Below are 24,518 nucleotides of genomic sequence, written 5' to 3' on the forward strand. Positions count from 1 at the left end.
CTATAAAGTCCCGAAAACAGATCACATCGCTCATTAGACAAAATAAAGAGTGATTGGTTTGGCTCTCAGGGAAGTGTAGAAATGGGTTTTATCAGAACTTAGGGAGCCATTGTTCCTCAGACACTGTGTTGAAAACAGCGTTCGACCAATGCCCGAGCTCAGCCGAGGGAACTCTGGATTTGTTCTGTCTGGTAGGAAATGATAAGCTTGACAGAGCTCAATACCCAAGAGCTGCAGGCCCAACCGTGTGTGTGTGCGTGTGTGTGTGAGAAAGAGAAGCAGACAGGATTACAGCACACCTCTGTGGGGACAGGATGCTGTGAAGTGGACCATGGCTGAACAACAAAAAAGCAACATCAATCTCTTTTCAAAGACACAGAGGCTTTCAGGAAAATCCAGGTAACACACACACACACACACACACACACACACACACACACACACATCTTTAAACTTAACCAGTGTTCAGGACACTGAAAGTAGTAACCCTTTTAACCAAAATACATTTTCAGTAGCTCAGTATTTTTCAATTTCAATACAATCTATCTGTTCTTTTAAAAGCAATTTGTTTTTAACATTATGGTGTAGCAGGACAATATGCAAAATTGCTATATAAAGATTTATAAAAAATCATTTTGATTCAGACACATTCGCTAATGAACCACTGAACCCGGTTTGAACCCAGTTTGAAAAATGAAGATCAACTAGTACTAGTACAACTAGAAAAATAAATAAAAATAATGACTATAGAAATTTCCAGGGCATTTCCATTATTTAATATTTTATAAAATATCAGACCTGTAAAATAGTTTTAACATGAGGCGATTATCAAATGTGCCTCTCTGAAGTAGCACTGCAAAATTTGAATCATCATGATGAATCAGTTCAATTATTTCAGCATCAAAAAAGCAAGCGAAAATAAAACTGTTCCCAAAACCGTGAACATCATTACATCTTTTATAAAAAAAAAAAAAAAAAAAAATTGTTAATTGTTATTATTTTAATTAATAATTATCTATTTAATTCACTATAATTAATATAAACTATAACATATTCATATAAATTATACACTGTAATTCAAATATTATATAGTAAAATAAATTATATATTTGTTTATTATAATATAATCTCTAAGTGTGGTAAAATTAAACATATTTCAATATTGTACGTTGTGTTTTTGTTTTTTTAAAAGAGCAACTCTAACTGTAATTTAACTTCTTTACTTTGAATACCCTGGTGAACTGCACTTTTAAAGTATCTTCCCCAACCCTGCATTCAACATTCACACACAGGCTTCTAAAGGAATAAAGAAAATAAGTCATTGTTCAGAGAGAAAGTGATTACCCTCTAAAAAGAACATGATTGAAAGTATAATATGACGATTCCATAAAATACAGGCCTGAAAATACAATCACAAGTCGTCATCGCAGCAGAATCCATCTACATAAACGCACTCCAGTGAACATTTTATCTTTACGGTCTCTTTCTTTTCATCTCTTGTCTTTTAGATGAGCACCGTCTGTTTGTCAGAATCTCTCTGAACAGGCTGACAGCATCTACTGCACAATGAGTGCTTGTTTTAATACGTTTGAGGGCTACATTTCTGAAAATGGCTTCAATAATTTAGTAAAACCAACTTAAGGAACAAAAACCAGTTCATAAATGGTACAAAAAAAAGTTAATTCAATTAAAGTGCACCTATTATGCATTTTCAAATATTACCTAATATTAATATATAACTGTTTGTGAATGTAAAAGGTCTGCACAGTTTTAAAGATCAAAGTGCACAACAAATAAAGTTATTGAGTCCTAAAAAAAAGAATCGATTCAGAACTGCTGACACGAGTCGTCAGCAATTCCAGTCTCACTTCCTGTTACATACATAATGTAACAATGTAACAAATTTGCACAATACCAGCCTATGGTCTTCATTGGCATTTTGACACACCCTCAAACACTGTAGTAGGCCTGAAAGAGTTTAGTTCGTGTTTGTCTACAATTATTTTATTTTTTTTTTACGCCTGCACCTTGGAACCTATATCAAGGTTTGCGTTCTCGAGCCGCCAGGCACTGTTGTCATGCGAATGAGCAAGTCGGAGCGCGTTAAAGGTTTTCTGTTAGAACGGTGTCGTGTTAGCGGCCCCTAAGTTAATAACTAATGATCTTTGCAACGGAAGTGAATCAATCAAAACTAACTTTAGCTGGACAATAACTTTATTCTAGAGCTGCTGCAAAGCCTAAACAATCTCTGTTACTTTAATTTCCTATTATCACTGTAAAGCTTTGAAACAATCTATATTGTTAAAAGCACTACATAAATGAAGGGGACTTGACTTGACTTGACAAATGGGCGGAAATGCATTTGTTATTTAAACAACGTGGTGCAGGATGTGAAAATGATAACTGCGTCAGGCTGAAACTAGCACTGGCACTGCATTGCGCCGGGTGTATGATAGGGCCAATATCTTCAAAAACTGTTGTCAGACTCTTTAAGAAATGAGGTGATGTGCAATGTATATAGAGAAAATTTAAGTTTTTTTTTTTTTTTTTTACTTTGCATGCATGTAAACCTTTTTGTCAGAGACCTACAAAACAAAATTAGGAGCTTTTAAATTAGCATAATTGAGGCATTTAAAAAAAACTAAAATCCCAGATGAGCCCAAAACCTCAATAGGTCTTTCAAACCTTGTGTGTAAAGGTTTTGAGTCCCACGTCTTACCCTGGTCCGAGAGGAAGTCCAGCATGGTCTGTAACAGGAAAGATAGATGTCTGACAGACAGACCTGGATTCCCCATACGACGAGAAGCATAAACCAGTTCATGAAGCAACCGTAACTGCACTGCCGCCCATCCACGATGGGTCCCTACAAACAGACAGAAGGAGAAAGCATTTAAACACACACAACACTTTTGATAGATATATAGTTCACATGAGCCTTCGCGTTTCCACCTTCTGATTTTTCCCAATAGTGCAAAGTTAAAAAAGCCCTTTAATGATAGTCCTTGCAAAAAGATCAAAAAAAGTCTTCTTTACACCCTCTTTAACTGATGAAATATAATGTGACAGGAAGGTCAAACTTGGCCAAGTTTTGTTTGTACATACAGCATCTTTTTCTGCTCAAGCTGTCAGAGAGGCATCATAAAATGTACAGTCCTAAATTACATGATAAAACAGCCCAGTTACAAAACTCATCCATCAGGCGACTAACACGGCCGTCAGAGTAAAGAGAGAGAGAGAGTTGAAGCTGATCCGTGCTGCTCTGGAACGATCGTGAGGATTTATCACTCCACACAGTTCTGCCGCTCACATGACCGTCTGTTTCACAACTCACCTTTTCACTCAATTCATGCAAATCCACACTAAGCTTTAGAGTAGTGAGACCGTGTCTGCAAAAAGCAACAAGAAACTGCAACATTTCCTGCTTGCTGATGCTTTTTCAATAAACTGTAATCAATAGTCTCCAAGAAACGGCACACTACTTAGAACGGCACACTACAATACTACAAAAGTCTATAGGCATGGGATACAATGGTAACCTACTGCATATGTCAAAATGTGAAGTATACACACTATATTCCACAACCCAATGTGCTCAAACAAGAAGCAATCATAATTCTTAACTTCTCATTGTTCACTAAAAGTGTAAATTTACTTAAAACTGAAAATTTCTACATATTTCCAAGATGAGAACATTAAGAACAACATGGGACATTTCATATTCAGCAATATTATTGATCTGCCTTACTTAAGGTGGACGATGACGCAATTTTCTTCTAGAAACAAACTTTGTTGTATTATTTTCATGTTATCACTGTGAAGCTGCTTTGATACAATCTGTATTGTAAAAAGCGCTATATAAATAAAGGTAAATTAAAAAAAAAAAAATTTAAAAAGAGACCTGGGCGCAACTCGCTTAATTGACCATGCAATTTAATGAGATCTCCTGTCGAACATCCAAAATTACAGATGCATCCTTATTTGCATACCACCTATGTTCTAAATGGTATATGATATTATAGTGTGTCCCAAATCAGAGAAGTTAACAAAAAAAAAATGTATGCAAGGATTTGCCCAGGTCTCTGGGTTATAATTACCCACAAGCCCTTGCACTACAGAAGAAGAGCCGTTTGTTTGTAGAAAGATGGAATGCGTGATCAAAGATTTTTTTGTGTGTGTGTGAATTTAAAAGTGAATAATGAATTTGGCAAATGCAATAGTATACACATAAACAGCAGATTCAAAGTTTGGAGGATCATAAAAAATTTTTTAAACAATTATATATATATATATATATTATCCTATCTTCCTTACTCTGAGGTGCCCTACACAGATTGTTAGCTAGTAAATGTATATTATGTTGTCTTGAGATTCTGATACTGTGTTATTGTATAATAATTGTAAAAAAAAATTTTTTATAATAATTAAAGCCCTCCAAAGACCAGATTCTGTCCAAATCCTAGTTAGCAAAATATTATGTACATGCATAAGCTCTATTGCCCATGCCATCTCCTCCTGGAGTCAACCAAAAAATGGATATCATGGCTTTTTATTATGCACAACCTTATCTGCATATAATTTCCATATGCATTTTCCATCCAGACACCCATTAACAGATACTACAGCGTATTAGCGCCATCAGAAACACATTAGGCAACGATAAAGACTATAAATATATAATTTTTGCAGAAAAGAAAAAAACTACTGTCTGACATCAGCCTATTACTGAAATATCTTTTGTAAAATAAAACATTCAACATGTATACAGATTACTGTTACCTTTACATCAAAGTACTACAGTAAAATAAAACCAAAATTTATTATAAAATACATCTGATCCCTCATGAGGAAGCACGTTTATTTTAAATGTGGTATATTAAAAGAAAAGTGTACTATGGATTTTAATAATTTAATGCAGTTCATTATTTGGATCAGTAAAAGTGTGTACTTTCCAATTTTGTGCATACCCAATATTATTATTCAATAGGTCCCTGATCTTTAACCATTACACCCCATAAAATTAGAAGATTTATAAACAGCTGCTGCACATTTAGCTGCCAATTATTAAAAACAGCCACTTCACTCTCTCATCAACTAGAAATAATACATCCCGCAGCAGTTCAGGGCTCATAACAGGCCGTTGAGTCTCTAGGAAGCGCTTTACGGGACTCCAGGGTCTGCTGTAGTTCTGTGTTCGGTCTTTGTGTTTTCACTGGACTTTCTAAGTCCATGCGCACAACGGTTAAGCTAAACGCAATCAATCAGAGGTTGAGGATATTTTCTCTCTCTCTCTGTGCCTAAAGAGAGCTGAGCTGGAGAATCCCAGGCCAATTAAAATCCCATTTTCTCTTCTCTCTCTCGCTGCACTCCATGGTGTCTCTATTGACCCTTCTCTCTTTCACTTAAAGCTTCAGCAAGCCAGGATCAGCCCCAGCTTCAGCCTACACATGTGATGGGGTCTCCGTGCCCTCCTGCTCTCAATGACATCACAGACTCAACACAAAAAACACACATAATCGACTGCTTTAAATAGTTCTGAATGAGGGAACGGCTGGGTCTGCAGCGTGAAATCAAAACTGACTCTCAAATCTTCTATCAAAAATGTAATAGCATTCTCCTGTCTCTCAAAACAATGTTTTTGCTGACATTTACATTTACATTTATTCATTTAGCTGACGCTTTTATCCAAAGCGACTTACAATTGCTATATATGTCAGAGGTCGCACGCCTCTGGAGCAACTAGGGGTTAAGTGTCTTGCTCAGGGACACATTGGTGTCTCACAGTGGATTCGAACCCGGGTCTCTCACACCAAAGGCATGTGTCTTATCCATTGCGCCACCACCGGTACCAGCACTTTGAGGGAAGTGAAAAATAATAAAACTAACTTACCAACCAAACAAAACCATGCAAAACTATTGCTATGCACTTCCTAAGGTGTTCTAAAAGGTTTTTTAGAGCATTGCTATGTGGTTGCAAGGGGTTTATGGGTGGTTACTTACAAAAGAGCTCTTTGCCAACTCTCTGATATTCTGGTCTCTAGACATGACGAGTCCCATCTTTTTTCATCCGCAATGGAATGGAAGTTAAATGCCTTGCGAATTCCATTCTGTGTCATTATAAAGAATAACAATGATTTTCTCTCTCCAATTTGCAGGATTCTGAACGATATAGACAGACCCTCAGGCAGTGTGTGTCTAAATCTAAACATCTTTATTATTCCACGCGTGTGTGCGCGTGTGTGCGAGTCGGCAGGAGGTTGAGAGGATTTCATATTAAAGAGAATATAGTTAAGGACCCTACAGTAATGCACCATAGAGTCTGACATCACAGCTCAGGGTCAGATCTCCTCTCTGCGCTGTTTTCCAACACAAAGAGTTGACGGAATATATATCACCCCTGAGAGGAGCCCTTCAAAACACACAACGCTTTTCTGCAAGCATACAAAGAGGGACAAGGTTACTTCAATGCTGCCTGGTCAGATTACAAATCAACCAAAGCCCGTTTATGAGTCAGAGGTATTTACAGAAAAATGAGCAATTCGAACTGTTCACATTCTGCTCATGTATTGCGAAAGACGTCAGTAAACAAGAGGTAAAATGGGTCGAGAGGACAACCATGAAATAAAACACAGTAATAGCATGCATTTATCAAACAAATGACAGCATTTAATGAATTAAAAGAGCAACCATGAGGGGGGGAGGGGGGTGATGATGTCATTATCCCGGTTCAAAAACCTTGAGACACTGGCACGTACAACACTTGCGCCATAATGCATGCAAGGCCGTATTTCTATTCCAGACTTGCATGCACATTACTTCTTTGTTTATTGTCAAAAGGAGTCTGTCTTAAATAGGCCTGAGGACATGGAGGAGGACAATGCCTTTCAAACAGGTGAAATAGATACTGAAACTTCAGGCCGACTGAAGTGGCTTTTTGAATACCTGAGGGTGATATATCTAGAGAGAAGGGTGAAAAATGCTAGAATGACAGAGACGTGTTGTCATGATTTTGATCCAGAAAACAGTCTTAAGGCACTTGCACACTGAGTCCGAAATTCTCGTCCGAAATTTCCGCACGTTAAAAAGTAAATACGACCTCACGTTGTCAATCACGTTTACACACCGCCTCTGGAACTTTCGTCAGTCATAAAAAAACATCCGTATCGGGTTTGATTTTCGCATCCGTAGCAAGCATTTTGTTTCAAAATAGCAACAACGTAGCAACATGTTTCAGAGCCACCGAATGACGAATACGAAAAAATACATACGAAAATTTCGGACTCAGTGTGCAAGGACCTTCAGTCTCATTAACAAACTGATTAATTGTAAATAAATATAGGACCAAATAAATATAATATTACAAATGCAGAATAAAAAAAAAGAATGATTATTACTTTTTATTTAGAGTCTGACTGTTCTTTTGCACTGCACTGTAAAAAATGTATGCAAGATATGTTAACTTACATAAAGACAGTCGCTGTTAATGATTGAATTAATAATATTGTTACGCCTTCGTTTTTAACCTTATGGTGTAAAGATATATAAATGATCTGCGTATGAATGGGACTGTGACTTCTAACATGTCCAAAAACATGTTTAGGCAACTTGTGATCATAGGAAAACTACACACAAAAACAGGCAGAAAAAAATGACAGGGCTTTCCGTACAGTGTTGTTGTTATTGTTAACTAAAGCTAAAACTATTAAAATTAATTTCTGTTAATAGAAAAAAATCTGAAATAAAATAAACTTAAACTTATTTTATTCCAGTTCATTTTTTCAAGGCAACATTTCTCTAAAGTTTACATTTTACATTTTTATTCATTTTAGCTGATGCTTTTATCCAAAGCGACTTACAATTGCTATATATGTCAGAGGTCGCACGCCTCTGGAGCAACTAGGGGTTAAGTGTCTTGCTCAGGGACACATTGGTGTCTCACAGTGGATTCGAACCCGGGTCTCTCACACCAAAGGCATGTGTCTTATCCATTGCGCCACCACCACCCCTAAAGTTTAAGTTGGTGTCCTAAAATTACTAAAACTGAAATAAAAATAAAGTTAATTCGAATTTACTTTTTGTTTTAGATGACTCTGCTTGTGCTTTCAGTAACGTAACGGACAGTGTTTTTCAATAATTCGCCAACATTTACTAATAAAAGGAAACACCTCCAACCTGTCTTCAGAAACCACACAGAACACAATAAAACAGCCTTAGAAACAATAATTCTGACAGAAAACTTTGACAGCCCTTTGAAGAAGCATCTTGTGTTACCTTTGCTGAAGTCTTTGGGGTCCAGAGAGAGGCTGTACCCCGGCAGGGTCTCCAGCAGGAGTTTGTAACAGGCCTTCCAGCCCGGCTCAGGGATGGTGGGAGCCACACACTGCATGGCGGCGACGCGTTTGAAGAACGCAGATTTACGGTGGAAGCCGATGAGCTCGTAGAGCTCTGACAGGACGCTGTAACGCTGGATCTTCTCCTCTTCTGACAGCTGGACACAGATAGGATCATTCCTCATAGAGCAACTTGACTGACTTGCTGCGGTTTTACTGAACATTGTTGTGCATGCGCTCACCTGGCCGAGGTTGATGTAAACAGCGTTCTGCAGGAACTCAGACGCCTCCATGGCTCGCTTCTGAATGGCCAACACTCTGACGGCCTTAATACAGGCCTCCAGCTCAATCACTCCAGCACTCTTATACTGAAACACAGACAACAACATTTGCCTTTTTATGACTTATGAGCTGTCAACTTTAGAGCATTAATTTACTGCCTTAATTATTTTATTTTTTTATAATTATAAAAAATAAATTAATGCAATTAATCATGGCCCAGCCCACAAATATATTCCATTAGAGCAATTTAAGCTTAATAAAAAAGTATACATTTATTTTAATAAAGAATGTATTTTGTATTTATTCAATAAATGTACCAATTTAAAATATATATATATATATATATATATATATATATATATATATATATATATTATTAAATTATTAATTTTACTAAATATTATTAAATAAATAAATTAAATAAATAATTAAATTATATAATTAAATTATTAATTTGATTATAATAATAGTATTCAAATAATATTTTTAACACAATAATAAATAAATAGTGATTTTTTTTTATTTATTTTTTACATTTAATATAAATGGCCAGATCATTCTGATATTTTAAATGGCATTGCCATTACAATTTCAGATTGTAAAAAAAAAAAAAAAAAAGGGTAAAAAAAAGGTCATCTCACGTGTGCCTCTGTTCAGGAATTCTTTATTGTATCTATTTTATTTAATAATTGAATTATTAAATCAGTTAATACAATACGAAATATGGTTTTGATTGCACAACAGTTTTGCACAAATGGCCATTTCATGCTGACATTTCAATCACACTGAAATTTAATTTCAGACTGTAAAAACTGCACTCTGAGACCATCCGGATAACAAATTGCAATACTGAAAAGACCTGAGGTTCAGAGAAAGGTCATGCTGTTGAGCCTCTTTAGGATGTGTCATCATATTTGTAAATCAAAGCTCAGCAGTGGTCAGCGGCACAAACGGCTGTGTTTGCAAGGCTGCAGTGTCCCCCGCTGGCGGCTGGCAGAACGAGACCAGCAGAGACTCAATTCACAAGACTGGGGTCAAATACTTGACTTTACATGAGCCACGAACACGGAGTTTAAAATGCATCATACAAAGATATTTTAATTCCAGAATCTAGACCATCTCTAGGGGCTATTTGCTGTGAGACGCACATCAACAGAGCCATTTTGGGTAAAACACCTGCATAAAACATTTGCCATCTCAGAGCGAGAGCTGATGAATAATGAAACGCAACTTTGAGTGTTTAATAAAACAATGTCCCATAAAGAAGCTGCGTGTTAAAGTGGTTTTACCACAGTTAAAGAGCGTTGTTAGGCACGGCATGGAGAAATGTGTGCTTAAAACTCCCTTAACTGGAGTAAAATCAATATAACACAAGGCTTTGAAAGACGTGTTACTTATTATGGCCATGTTTAATAAAAAAATAAAAAATCATTATTAAACGATTTTGCAAAAATCTTTAACCATGCCTGATTTTGGTAATATTTGATAACAAGTTCCCATTAGTTAACGTTAACATAAACTTAAAATAAACAGTACATTTGTGGCAGTATTTTGGTAACGTCAGTTAATAAAAAAACACAACTGTGCATTGTTAGCTCAGGCCCACTAAATAATACTAATGAATTAAATAACTAATCAATATTTTGATTTTAACAATGTATCAGTAAATGTTGCAATATTGTTAGTTTATTTTAACTAATGTAGTTAATTAATGTTAACAAATGAACCCCAGTAATAAAATGCTACCCAGAGTTTAGAGCCAAAACTATGTTTATAAAGCTGTTTCTGCAATTAAAGACATTTATAATATTATAAACATATCCTCAAATATCCTCAAAGAATCCTGAAAAAAATACATCCACAAAAATATAAAGCAGCACAACTGTTTTCAACATTGATAATAATAATCTGATTCTTGAGTATCAAATCATCATATTAGAATGATTTCTGAAGGATCATGTGACACTGAAAACTGGAGTAATGATGCTGAAAATGCAGCTTTGATCACAGAAATAAATTACATTTTACAATATATTCACATAGAAATCAGTCAATTTAAACGGAAATAATATTTCACAATAATACTGTTTTTTTATTGTAGTTTTGTAAACATGGCTGCTTCTAGAAAACAAAACTGATCCTCCACAGCAGAGAGCATGTCTGTGCATGAAGTTACCTTGCCGTAGTAAGAGATGGCCTCCTTGTATTTGTCAATGATGTCCTCCTGACTCAGGCAGTTCTTGGCTCGGCCAATCTCAGTGCTCGTGTCTGCACTGATGCCATTGGTCGTCAGAGCGCCTGGACCGGAAGACAAGAGAGAGAACCAACGTTAATGCACCATAACAAATGAAAAGAAAGTTCATTCTGTTCTCTGCATGCTAATGCAATGCTTGCATTCATGCTACCTTATTTTCAAATGTTATAAAGCCCAAGGTCTGTAATAATACTAAAGATTTTATTTTGCATTTAACAGCTCTGAGATATGAGATGCTGCAAATGAGCCCATTTGTCTGATGCAAGACCTGGAACTCGACAAGCAATTTCTTGAATTAAATATGAAAGTCATCAAGAAACATGTTTAGAGGAATGAGAAAAATAATTAAAGCTGCAAGCAGCGATGAAAGGGCCCTCGCACCCGTGCCATCGTCACTCGTTGGCTTTAGGAAGACAGAGCATGGTTGGGCAATGTGCATTTAAGGAGGTATACAGTATATAGTAGTTGCTAGCATGTTTAGTATGTTTTTAGCATGCTTAGTACACAATAGGTATGTGGTTAGTACTGCATTACTGTGTTAACCAGTTCAGTTTCTGTTGGCAGTAGGTGGGGTTATATATCTAAATATTGCTTTGTAGATGTGTTCAGTGCAGGACTTTTATCAAGTATGTGAAGTTTGGGGCAGATTGGATATTGTATGTTTGAGTTACAGCAAATTCATATTTAATTGTAGTAATAGTATGGTTTAGTACTTATAGTGTTTACTAGTATGTTTTAGCATGTTTCTAGTATGTTGGTAGGATGTTAAGCACCTACTGGCATTTTTTTTATATGTTATTAGGAGTCCACAACAGTGTTTAACATGTCACTTCCTGTTGCCAGCAGGTGGCGCTTTGACTGTAACTGAATATGAGCATTGTCATGTGTTCAAGACAGAACGCTTATCAAAAGTGTGAAGTTTGGCGCAGATTGGACATTGCCTTCTTGAGTAACAACAACATCCTGTTTCATTATATTAGCATGCTTTAGCACTTAGCTTAGTATTGCTAGCATGTTTTAACATGTTTCTAGCATGTTTAGAAGTCAATGGTATTTTTAACATGTTGCTAGAACGGCATCAACGTGTTAAACATGACACTTCCTGTTACCAGTAGGTGGCGCTATTACTATAACTGAATATTCTCATGTAGATGTGTTCAGGCCATGACTCTTATCAAACGTGTGAAGTTTGGGGCAGACTGGACATTCCGTGCCTGTGTTACAGCAAATTCCTATTTAATTGCAGTATTAGCATGCTTTAGCACTAAGCTAAGTGTTTGCTAGCATGTTTTAACATGTTTCTAGTATGTTGTTAGCATGTTTAGCACATGCTGGAACTTTTTTATATGTTATTAGGAGTCCACAACAGTGTTTAACATGTCACTTCCTGTTGCCAGCAGGTGGCGCTATGACTGTAACTGAATATGAGCATGGTCATGTGTTCAGGACAGAACGCTTATCAAAAGAGTGAAGTTTGGCGCAGATTGGACATTGCCTTCTTGAGTAACAACAACATCCTGTTTCATTGAATTAACATGCTTTAGCACTTAGCTAAGTTTTGCTAGCATGTTTTAACATGTTTCTAGCATGTTTAGAAGTCAATGGCATTTTTAACATGTTGCTAGAACGGCATCAACGTGTTAAACATGACACTTCCTGTTACCAGTAGGTGGCGCTATTACTATAACTGAATATTCTCATGTAGATGTGTTCAGGCCATGACTCTTATCAAACGTGTGACGTTTGGGGCAGATTGGACATTCCGTGCCTGAGTTACAGCAAATTCCTATTTAATTGCAGTAATAGCATGCTTTAGCAATTAGCTAAGTGTTTGCTAGCATGTTTTAACATGTGTCTAGTATGTTGTTAGCATGCTTAGCACTTGCTGGCACTTTTTTATATGTTATCAGGAGTTCACAACAGTGTTAAACATGTCACTTCCTGTTGCCAGCAGGTGGCGCTATGACTGTAACTGAATATGAGCATGGTCATGTGTTCAGGACAGAACGCTTATCAAACGTGTGAAGTTTGGCGCAGATTGGACATTCCATGCCTGAGTTTCAGCAACTTCCTGTTTCATGGCGAAACATCGAAATTTGTCAGGCCGCCGAGGACCCGCCCTTCGACGAAAACTCAAGATCTTCGCAATTTAACGTCGCAAAGGCCTTAAGATTACACTCACCAAATTTGAAGATGATCAGATTAAAACTGTAGGAGGAGTTCGTTAAAGTACGAGGCATGAAAATGGCAAAAACTGCACAAAAATCTGAGAGGAAGTTGAAAATGGCTGACTTCCTGTTGTGTTTAGGGCTACGCTCCAAGAGACTTTTTTGTAGGTATTAGGTCCTTACATGTATGTACCGAATTTCATAAACGTACGTGGAACATAGCGGGAGGCGCACTCCGTTGAACTTTTATAGGTGGCGCTATCGAGCCATTTTGCCCCGCCCAATTCTGAAACCTATATCAGATGTAAATTTTCGCCAGTTCTGACGCGTGTGCAAAGTTTCGTGAGTTTTCGAGCATGTTTAGGCCCTCAAAAATGTGATTAAATGCGGAGAAGAATAATAATAATAAACAGAGCAATTCCAAGAGGGTCCTCACACCATCGGTGCTCGGGCCCTAATTACACACTCAGGACGTTTATAAAAAATAAAAAAAAGAGAGAGAGAGAACAAATTCACCATGTTTACTTAATCCATATCCCTGGTCTTATCGGGAACGATTCATCAGTGCATAATCTTTCATTACAGTTTAATAACCTCCTGTATCTTTTTCATAAATAAAGTTATGTATCTGTACTGTTGGTTTTACCTTACAAACTCTTTAAAGTAATGAGAAATCCATTTAAAATATTTAATCTTTTGATTTTGCTATGCAAATTAAATCTCTTAAGTGTGATCATATAACTCAAATTCAAATTGCAAACAAACACTGACCTCTAGTGTCTGCGAAGAGCAGATGTCATTAAGTTTATTAGCATAAACAACAAGTTAAGCCTGTGTGTATAAGATCTATCAACTGAATCAATCATGAGGTCAACCACATTAGTAACTAATAAGTTAGTTATTCTTAATAGCTAGAAACAATTTGATCAGTCAGTGTCTGCACTGCAGATTTTGTAATGGTGAAAATACTACTGCAAAAATCAGGCACAATCACATCTAATGATTGCAAAAAAAGAGCTATAAATCCTTTCAGCTGGATTTAAAAGTAAGGATTCACATCCATGCACTGAAATCACTGCAGATATTTTCATTGCTATCAGATCAGAAACACAAAAGGCCACCAAAACACCTGCACACATGCACAAGCACAACAGAGCAACTAAAACTACATCACAACAGCACAAACGGGCAGGAATAAAATCCTTATCTAGAGATACACGTGTGCTTTACTGTACCTGGATCAATGAGAACTTCTTGAGCGCCTGAAGACACAGACAGAGAGGGAGAGACAGAGAGAGAGAGAGAGAGAGAGAGAGAGAGAGAGAGAGAGAGAGAGAGCCTGGTTCACTCTTGGCACAAGCTGCAGTTGATGGTAAGCAGTGTTAGTACAGCACTAAATGGTCTGTTATGATCCTGACATTGTGAAAAAGCCGTCAGCAGACATGCAGAACTGAGAGGTGGACTCTTTGTATATAATGGCTGTTAACAGACATTAAGGAAGCATGCAAGCTTAAACATGACTCATTCTCTTTGTTTTGAATGTTGTTATCAAAGCCTTAAAAAAAGTCTTTGGACACTTAAGCCACACTTAAAATCAAACCAAATGGCATTTGTACAAATCAAGAGCTTTTCTCTTTATTTTGAACAGCATCTATTTGTATCATTTTTAATCACAAATGTGAAATGTCATTTTTGTAAAACGTTTTACTTGGAAAGTGTATATTTCTTTCAAATAAATGTCATTTGGTTTGACAAATTGTACGTTCGCTTTAATCTGTAGAGCAAACCTCACCACAGTGGATTAATTAGCAAATGAAACGTGTGAATTAATGATACACCTGTTAATGAGTTCAAATATTATGTTATAGTGTTTTCAGTCTTATGTAATGTATATGTTAATACATGCAAATGAATGTGGAAAATTCAGGAAAGGAAAGGAAAGGAAAGGAAAGGAAAGGAAAGGAAAGGAAAGGAAAGGAAAGGAAAGGAAAGGAAAGGAAATAAGGAAAGGAAATAGGAAAGGAAATAGGAAAGGAAAGGAAATAAGGAAAGGAAATAGGAAAGGAAAGGAAAGGAAATAAGGAAAGGAAATAGGAAAGGAAATAAGGAAAGGAAAGGAAAGGAAATAGGAAAGGAAATAAGGAAAGGAAATAAGGAAAGGAAATAGGAAAGGAAATAAGGAAAGGAAATAAGGAAAGGAAATAGGAAAGGAAAGGAAATAAGGAAAGGAAAGGAAAGGAAAGGAAAGGAAAGGAAAGGAAAGGAAAGGAAAGGAAAGGAAAGGAAAGGAAAGGAAATAAGGAAAGGAAATAAGGAAAGGAAATAAGGAAAGGAAATAGGAAAGGAAAGGAAATAAGGAAAGGAAATAGGAAAGGAAAGGAAATAAGGAAAGGAAATAGGAAAGGAAAGGAAAGGAAATAAGGAAAGGAAATAGGAAAGGAAAGGAAATAAGGAAAGGAAATAAGGAAATGAAATAGGAAAGGAAAGGAAAGGAAAGGAAAGGAAAGGAAAGGAAAGGAAAGGAAAGGAAAGGAAAGGAAAGGAAAGGAAAGGAAAGGAAAGGAAAGGAAAAAGACAAAGACAAAAAAGAAAGAAAAGACAAGAAAAGAAAGGAAATGAAATGAAATGAAAGGAAAAAAGAAAGAAAAACTAAAGACAAAAGCAAAAATGAGAAAAGAAAAGAAAAGAAAAGAACAGAACAGAACATTTGTTCTGTTTTGGGGGCAGTCATGGCCTAGTGGTTAGGGAGTTGAAGTGGTAACCTAAAGGTTGCTGGTTCGATTCCAGAGCCGGTGGGAAATGACTGAGGTGCCCTTGAGCAAGGCACCTAACCCCTAATCGCTCCCCGGGCGCCACACAAAGGCTGCCCGCTGCTCTGGGTGTGTGTATCCACGTTTGCAGTGTGTGTGTTAACTACTCACTACTCTGCTCCTAATGTGTGTGCATTAACTTGGATGGGTTAAATGCAGAGGTCAAATTCCAAGTATGGGTTACCATACTTGGCCGTCACGTGTCACTTTCACTTTCATTTGTCTTGTGTTTTGCTCTAGAACACTCTCACGCTCCTGTTCTAGATCAGCATAACTGACTCAGGTTTAATAATAATGTAATAATGACTGTCTCTGGTTTAGACTGAACATTTCTGCTGCTTTCTGTGAAGAAACAGTGACGATTCACTCCAGACGAAACAAACATCAACCAAGAGCAGTAAATAACATCTGAGACACACAAGAGACATCCAACCTCATTCACCTATAATCTTATTCACACACATTCATTCATGATGTAAATAAAAACATATTGAGTTTCCATAGGAGACCCTTGCTTTTCTTCCTTAAATACATGAGTGTGCGAAGAAGAAAAAGTTTTGCAAATCACACATAATTGTATCATTATGAATGAATCAAAGCAAAGATATGCAAAAGGTCTACAATAATTTTATCCTCCAGAATTAAATATGAACTCCAGAATCACTCAAGCAACCAAAATGAATATATGAAGCACAAAATCATGGATTATCTTGATATTTGTAGTTTAGTCAGATAAGAAGGGACACTACAGATGTGTCTGACCGCACTGACCAGGCCTGTGTCTCTTCCCAGCGTCGGCAGCAGAGGAGACGCCAGGTTTACGGGCTCCGCTCTTCCCCGCAGTGCCTCCTGGGTAATGGAAGATGACAGACGCAGAACACAGTCCCTCCAAAGCAGCTGAGGAACAAAAACAGAAACACTTTCACTCTTCTAATTCATCACTGGAGAGTTAATCTGTCATGCAGGTCTTTGGGAAAGTAAGATCCATTCGGGCAAAGACTGAGAGAGTCTCGGCTGCTTGAGCTGAAGTGTTGGAGAAAGTGATGAAAGTGACTGGGTTTATTGTTAGCTGGTCATCGTGAGTTTAAAGATTGGATATAACTTTGCTCAGGCATGTACGTGATTCTAATGTTGAAGTGTTTTGGTTGTACATGAGGTGATACTATAATGTGATAGTTACATAATGCATGTAAAGTTCCTGTAATACTAGTCTTCTAAAAGCCGAGATGTTGTAATACTGGTTTGTCATGCCATTCTTACATTTGAGGAAATGGCCACCTTTAGATTTTTGGGACAGGGTTATTATGGTTAACTAAAACGATTTGAAAACATATACAGACTGTATATATATATATATATTCTTTTTAATTCAAACTAAAACAACTATTAATAAGAACTATATGACCTATTTTAACCAAAAAAATTTACTAAAACTAACTAAAATAAAAATAAAAACAGAACATATAAAAATTAAACAATTCAAAATACGAATACGTATCTAACATAGTATCTCAGTGATACTAAAATACTTATTTAGGGTGAAACCAAGTCTAAGGGTGTGTTCACACTTGTAGTTCAGTTCTCTTGGTTCTTTTGGTCCGGACTGAAAAATAAAATATTACATTTAGTCCTTGTTCTCTTAGCATTTACACCGTCACTTTAAAACATCGAACCTGAACATACAAAACAAAAAAGCTAAAATATCCAGCTTTTATGATGTATATTTGTGGCATATTTTGCAACAGAACTTACCAAACATCAAAAACAGCACTGTGTGTTGGGCTAAACGGGCTTGTGATGGGAAACGTAGCACCTATGACGAGAAGAACCAGGTATGCCGGATATGACATCACGTCCTGTTTTTGGTTCATTGTCTTTGGTCCATGTTGCGTTCATATTCCAGTCGAACCTCACCAAAGTTGGTTTTGAAGTAGACCGAAACCCCCTGAAAAGGTGGGTTTGGGTTCACTTGTGTGGTGCGCATCAGGGTTCGGATGGCAGCGTTCACACTTATTCAAATGAACCGCACTAACAGAGCAATCGCACCTGGAAACAAACCTGGCAAGTGTGAACACACCCCCTATGAATCATTCATCTTACCTCCCAGCCACAGGAAGTCATTGACAGCGCGCAGCAGCTCCACGGCCATGTGATAATGCACCAGGGCGTCCTGCAGCATCCCGGCCTGCAGACACAGATCCCCCACGTGCTTCCTCATGCGGCCCTGACACCGCTTCTTATAGTGCCTGAGGAAGAGCAGTCAGAGAAACACTCAGCGTTTACACACACAGCTCAGTTCTTCATCAGCGCTCGCAGCCAAGTGCAGGTGACGTCAGCCATGTTTAATTCAAGATCTTTTATCAGCGGTGGATCGATGTCGTCTCTCTGGCTCGCCTTATATGGAGCGCAGATATGCTGATGTGGTTTTGCATCAAGCTTTGTCTTCTGTCTTAGCCCAGTATTAACAGACAGAGAGGGAAGCTGGAGGTGAAGAGATGGATGCAGAGGGAAGGGGATGCACAGGCAAAACGCTGGGGATTTCAGCTAAAGGGATCCAAAAGCAACTTGATGTCTATCCCATGGGAATGAAGGAACTAAAAAATAAATAAAGGATTATGTTTATAAACATGAGGAGGTAAAACTGTGGTGGAAGGAGCCCTATAGATAGTGTGCAAGAGGGTCAAGTGTTATTCAAGAGAGAGTTAGACAGAAGAGAAAGAGGAGAAACATATTTAAGACTTTCAGAAATATTTACTTTTACAGCAACAGTCTGATTAAGCCAATGTTGGAATTTTCTTTTATTTATTTTTTTATTCAAGCAGCATATTTTTTGTCCTATGATTGATTACAAAATCTTTAACTATGTCAATGCCAGGAACTCTAGTGTGAAAGCAAGATTATTATTTTAATTAATGATCAATTAGCCTAACCTTCACACAGCAAAACAGTTACAGACATTACAAGGCAATAACTTATATCTAGGAGTATAATACAAGTTGCAATGCTTATTTACAGTGCATCATATTATATTATATTATATTATATTATATTATATTATATTATATTATATTATATTATATACTACCGTTCAAAAGTTTGGGGTCAATACGATTTTTAATGTTTTTAAAAGAAGTATCTTCTGCTCACCAAGGCTGCATTTATTTGATAAAAAACAATTGGAAAAAAAACAGTAATATTGTGAAATATTATGACAATTTAAAATGACTGTTTTCTATTTTAATACATTTTAAGCTGTAATTTATTCCTGTGATCAAAGCTGAATTTTCAGCATCATTACTCCGGTCTTCAGTGTCACATGATCCTTCACAAATCATTCTAATATGATGATTTGCTGCTCAAGAAACGTTCATTATTATTATCAATGATGAAAACAGTTGTGTACATTTTTTTTTCAAAATTCTTTGATGAATAGAAAGTTCAAAAGAACAGCATTTATTTAAATAGAATATTTTCTAACATTATAAATGTCTTTACTGTAACTTTTGATCAGTTTAACTCATCCTTGATGAATAAAAGTATTGATTTATTTTATTTATTTCCCCCAAAAATAAAATTGTAATTCTTACTGACCCCAAACTTTTGAACGGTAGAAAACAAAAGCTTTAGATTTCAGATAAATGCTGTTCTTTTGAACTTTCTATTCATCAAAGAATTTTGAAAAAAAATTGTACACAACTGTTTTCATCATTGATAATAATAATGAATGTTTTTTAAGCAGCAAATCATGATATTAGAATGATATCTGAAGGATCATGTGACACTGAAGACTGGAGTAATGATGCTGAAAATTCAGCTTTGATCACAGGAATAAATTACACTTTACTGTATATTCACATAGAAAACAGCTGTTTTAAATTGGAATAATATTTCACAACATTACTGTTTTTGTTTGTATTTTTAATCAAATAAATGCAGCCTTGGTGAGCAGAAGATACTTCTTTTAAAAACATTAAAAATCTAACTGACCCCAAACTTTTGAACTTTATATTAGTATATTATAGTAGTAGTATATATTATAGTATAGTATATTAATATACTAGTATATAGTAGTATATTATTATATTATATTATATTATATTATATTATATTATATTATATTATATTATATTATATTATATTATATTAGCCAAAATGTATATATCCACTAACCCCTAATAATGATAAATAACATATGAGGTATTAATTTAATATTCATTAGTATAAATAAAAATATATTTAAAAATATAATTATTAATATTATTGCTTTACATTAATTAATATAATATTTATAAACATAATGTATATCATATTATATTATCCAGAATGTCTATATCCATGAATCCCTAATATTTATTAAATAATATATAAAGTATTAATTAAATATTTAGTAATATTATATGTATTATAAATGAAAATATATTTAAAAATAATATTAATAATTAAAATATTAATATTATTTCTTTAACTAACATCATCTTTATAAACAATATATTTATAATCTATATTTAACTGCAGATCAAGAACCTCCATCCTACAATGGAGCAAACACAGCTAAACTCAGATTATATTTAGAGATGGATGCCATATTCAAATTCATGCTGCGACCGTAGATGAGATGAGCACAAAGCTTTGCGTGCAATCACTCATGAATTACTGAATGACATCCATGATCTTCTGCAGTTAAAGCAGAGAGAGAGACAGAGAGAGAGACAGAGAGAGGCGGTATTCTTGATCAGACACTTGACCCTGTCAGGCACCAGGACCCCGAGAATCTTGCCCATGTTTTACCTTTAAACAATCGACTCAAAGGCGACATGAGGACACAAAGATTACACGCTGCTGAAAGCTCTTTTTTCCGTTCCTGCACAGCGATTCCCATCACAAAAATGAGTTTGACCTTTCTACTCTAAACTGAGACACAAGAGAATCGAGGTCCAAGCAGTGTGTCACTGAAGGGGAGAGGAAGAGGCTGATCGGGGAAGAATGAACTAAAGCAGGAGACAGAACTACCGGCTCACCTTTTCACACCCCATAATAAACTCACAGGACAGTATGAAAGAAAAGAAGAAAGACAAATAAAACAAGGCAAAACAAGAGAAGGGAAGAAAAAACAACCATGAAAAAAAAAAATGGCAAAACTCATGAAACAGGATAGAAGATCATGCACGGTTGACCAACAGGCAAAACCATCATATCGTGGGACTTCTGGGAATCCAGTATTTACCGCTGTGAAATTCAGGCTAAATTTAGGAAGAATTACACACCAGTTTAATATATATATATATATATATATATATATATATATTTTTTTTTTTTTTATCTCTTCATTCCAAAAACTGCAAGTATAAACAACATTAATGGTGATCAGGGATCCTTCAATATGTCAATTATTTTCCTTGTTATGGATAATAACTGATAAAAAGCCAATGTTAAATTTTTTAGTATTTTGTCTAAATCAGAGTTTGTGAGGAAAAAGCAGAGCGTTCCTGGGATGATAAAAAGCTAATAATTAATTATATCAAAACAAATACAAATAAATAAATTCAAAATAAAACACTTAAAACTATTTATAAATACATAAATATAAATAAATAAATGTGTGTGAGAGTGTATACACACACATTATATTTAAATATATTATATAAATATATAAACCATTAACTGAGATCAGAGAACTGTAAATATGCATACGTGTGTTTATAAATTGTAAAACATATTAACTTAAAATACTTTAAGTATATATATTATGCCAAATGGGTTCAGCTGACAAAAAGGTTTGGGAAAACATAGTCATAAAATAATGAAAAATAAAACAATAATTAAAACCAATCAATATAAATACTATAAATAAATGTAGGCATCACAACATTATAATGTACAGTACTAACATATATATATATATATATATATATATATATTATACATTTTTTTTTATTATTATTATTTTTTTAAATTTTTTTTTATTGATTGATTGATTAGGATATTTGCAAAAGTTACATTTAATATTGATATTGAATTATTAGTGTGTCTTTCAAGATTAAGATTAGCATTAGATGATGGTGAAGGTCAGCTAAATGAAAAAATTTAATAAAAAACATCTTTAATATCAGCTGATAGCTGATATGATTACTTTATATTGTCCATCCCTAATAATGATGCTTGCATTAGCTGCCCTTCTCTAGATATAAGCATCGACTACTGAAAAAACAATATGGGTTGACTCTTATGCTGGTCACCAATAAAAAAAGTTGAATTTCTCAGTAGTTTATCCATTGAATGAACATCCCCAGAACCCAAACTCACCTGCTGTCTGTGTCCAAGCCCACAAAGTCCTTCTTCTCGAACGGCACACACAGCAGTGTAATCTTATCGCCGGATTTATCGGTTGCCCTGTCCAGCCTTTTGGACTCCAGGACGATAAATATGGACTCAACGAAATCCTCCACCCTCTTCTCCACATCAGGACAGTCCTCATAGCTGGGGTAGAAGGCCACATCTGTGCGCTGCTGCTCCGCCAGCTCCCCCTGCAGGCCGAACACCAGCAGCCGCGAGTCGTACAGCGTGGAGCCGAACACCTCCTTCTGCCCGTGGAAGCGGTCTGACGTCTGGGCCCACTCTTTGGCCGCGGTGCAGCTGGTGACCGAGATGAGACCCACCACTTTGCGGTGAGTCTGGAAGTCGCCCCAGTCGTTGTTCTCAGGGGGGTAATGGTGCCGGTATCGGATGAACAGGACTCGCTGGGAGTCTCGTATGGTGACCTGACTCACGCTGACGATGCGTTTGTAGATGCGGAAGAACTGGTCCTCCGGGACGATCCCCACGGGCTGGACCACCACCAGGACCGTCTGATGGTCCTCAGCACACTGCATGTAGTCTGGGACACTCATGTCTGCATACAGGGAATCTAGAGAAGGAAAACAATACACAAAACCATGTATTCTTTTACTATAGCAAGTTGCAAAAGGGATCTAAAAGATCTAAATTAAAAAAAGTACTGTTTTCTGTTTGAATATATTGTAAAATGTTATTTATTCCTGTGATGCAAAGCTGAATTTTCACATTATTACGCCAATCTTAAGTGTCACATGATCCTTCAGAAATCATTCTAATATGAGGATTTGCTGCTCAAGGAACGTTTACTGTATATTATTATTATCAATGTTGAAAACAGTTGTGTAAAAAAAATCAGGATTCTTTGATGAATAGAAAGTTCAAAAGAACAGCATTTATCAGAATTAGAAAGCTTTTGTAACATTATAGACTGCCGTTCAAATGTGTGGGGTCTTTTTTGGAAAGAAATTAAAGAAATGAATACTTTTATTCAGCAAGGATGCATTAAATTGATCAAAAGTGACAGTAAAGACATTTAATCAAATAAATGCAAAAGCATAAGAGATCTCTTTTAAAAAACGTACCGACTTTTGAACGGCACTATATATACATATATATACACACACACACACACACTATATGTATATTATTAATAATAATAATGAACTGAAAACTCTCCAATAAAAACTACATCTGCAAAAGTTACCAAAACAGGAAGATGAGCACAACTATTGAAATGATTAATATTTCACAAACTCTAATTATTCATCAATTTTCTTCACTTGAAATGAACTGAAACGAATTACCCCACGGTTCACATTTGACTAAATTACTGTGTAATCTTTGTTTAAAAACACTTGACACAACTAAGGACTACTGAAATACGTTTAGTAATCTTGTAAACAGCACAGATAAATGCATACAATTCTCAAAATATGTAATAATTTACACATTCATAAACATAAATTGAATAAAACATGAATGCATTGTAACATGCAGCTTTATAAACAGCCAGCAGAACAAACAGCCAAATGTTTCACCATTGAATAAAACCTTATCGAGTTCCTTTTTTAATTCAATTTGTTTCATGAAACAATCATCGTAGTTTATTCATTCAAATTGATATATTTGTGCAACATATGTTTATTTTGGTCTGCTTTCAAAGGCGTGTTTGAATGAAACATCTTCAAATTCAAAGCAGATATGAATGTGACAACAGCGCAATAAAGAAGGCTATAAGCCCCACAACATAAAGTGTAAGATTTATTCCAAAATAATGCTGACAGAATAAATCATATGCGTTTGAAATACGTGTGTAATCGCTTGTTTTTACTCACAAACGCTCTTCCTGTCAACACTGCTGCTGCTTCTTCTGCTACTGTCTTGTCTGTGAGAGGCGTGTGACTCGTGCTCGTGACTATAAGCGCCCCCTGTTGGATGAGCTCCAACATTCAGTACTAATAATATAATATAATATAATATAATATAATATAATATAATATAATATAATATAATATAATATAATATAATATAATATAATATAATATAATATAATATAATATAATATAATATATAATATAATATAATATAATATAATATAATATAATATAATATAATATAATATAATATAATATAATAATATGTTTACCATCCGATAAAGGGACTGATCATTTAAATTGATTTGTTTGGCGCTTTCCAAGGCAGCTTTGCAGAAATATACTTAAATATAAATATAAATAACGAGGGAAAAGATCGTATGAACTTGCTAATCTTTTCATTTATAATCCCAGTATATTAATATAATAAATATAAATATAATTTCTGTATGTTTAGAGTAAAATTCTCG

At 35.5% G+C, this 24,518-nt stretch overlaps 1 protein-coding gene across 1 annotated transcript in view; it reads right to left on the minus strand.

Moving 5' to 3' along the window:
* Positions 1 to 24,090, minus strand: part of trappc9 (trafficking protein particle complex subunit 9) — a 225,794-nt gene extending 201,704 nt beyond the window's left edge. The window contains exons 1-9 of the mRNA XM_082186163.1: positions 24,010 to 24,090; positions 22,145 to 22,745; positions 17,942 to 18,087; positions 16,613 to 16,738; positions 14,267 to 14,293; positions 10,786 to 10,907; positions 8,570 to 8,695; positions 8,269 to 8,485; positions 2,720 to 2,863 (exon numbers count right to left, since the gene is read on the minus strand). Coding sequence (XP_082042289.1) covers positions 2,720 to 2,863; positions 8,269 to 8,485; positions 8,570 to 8,695; positions 10,786 to 10,907; positions 14,267 to 14,293; positions 16,613 to 16,738; positions 17,942 to 18,087; positions 22,145 to 22,728 — 1,492 coding nt within the window. The 5' untranslated portion in view covers positions 22,729 to 22,745; positions 24,010 to 24,090. The remainder of the gene's footprint in view (positions 1 to 2,719; positions 2,864 to 8,268; positions 8,486 to 8,569; positions 8,696 to 10,785; positions 10,908 to 14,266; positions 14,294 to 16,612; positions 16,739 to 17,941; positions 18,088 to 22,144; positions 22,746 to 24,009) is intronic.
* Between the last annotated feature and the right edge of the window lie 428 nt (positions 24,091 to 24,518).

Source organism: Leuciscus leuciscus (genome assembly GCF_965113295.1).
Source record: "Leuciscus leuciscus genome assembly, chromosome: 12".
Lineage (NCBI taxonomy): Eukaryota > Metazoa > Chordata > Actinopteri > Cypriniformes > Leuciscidae > Leuciscus > Leuciscus leuciscus.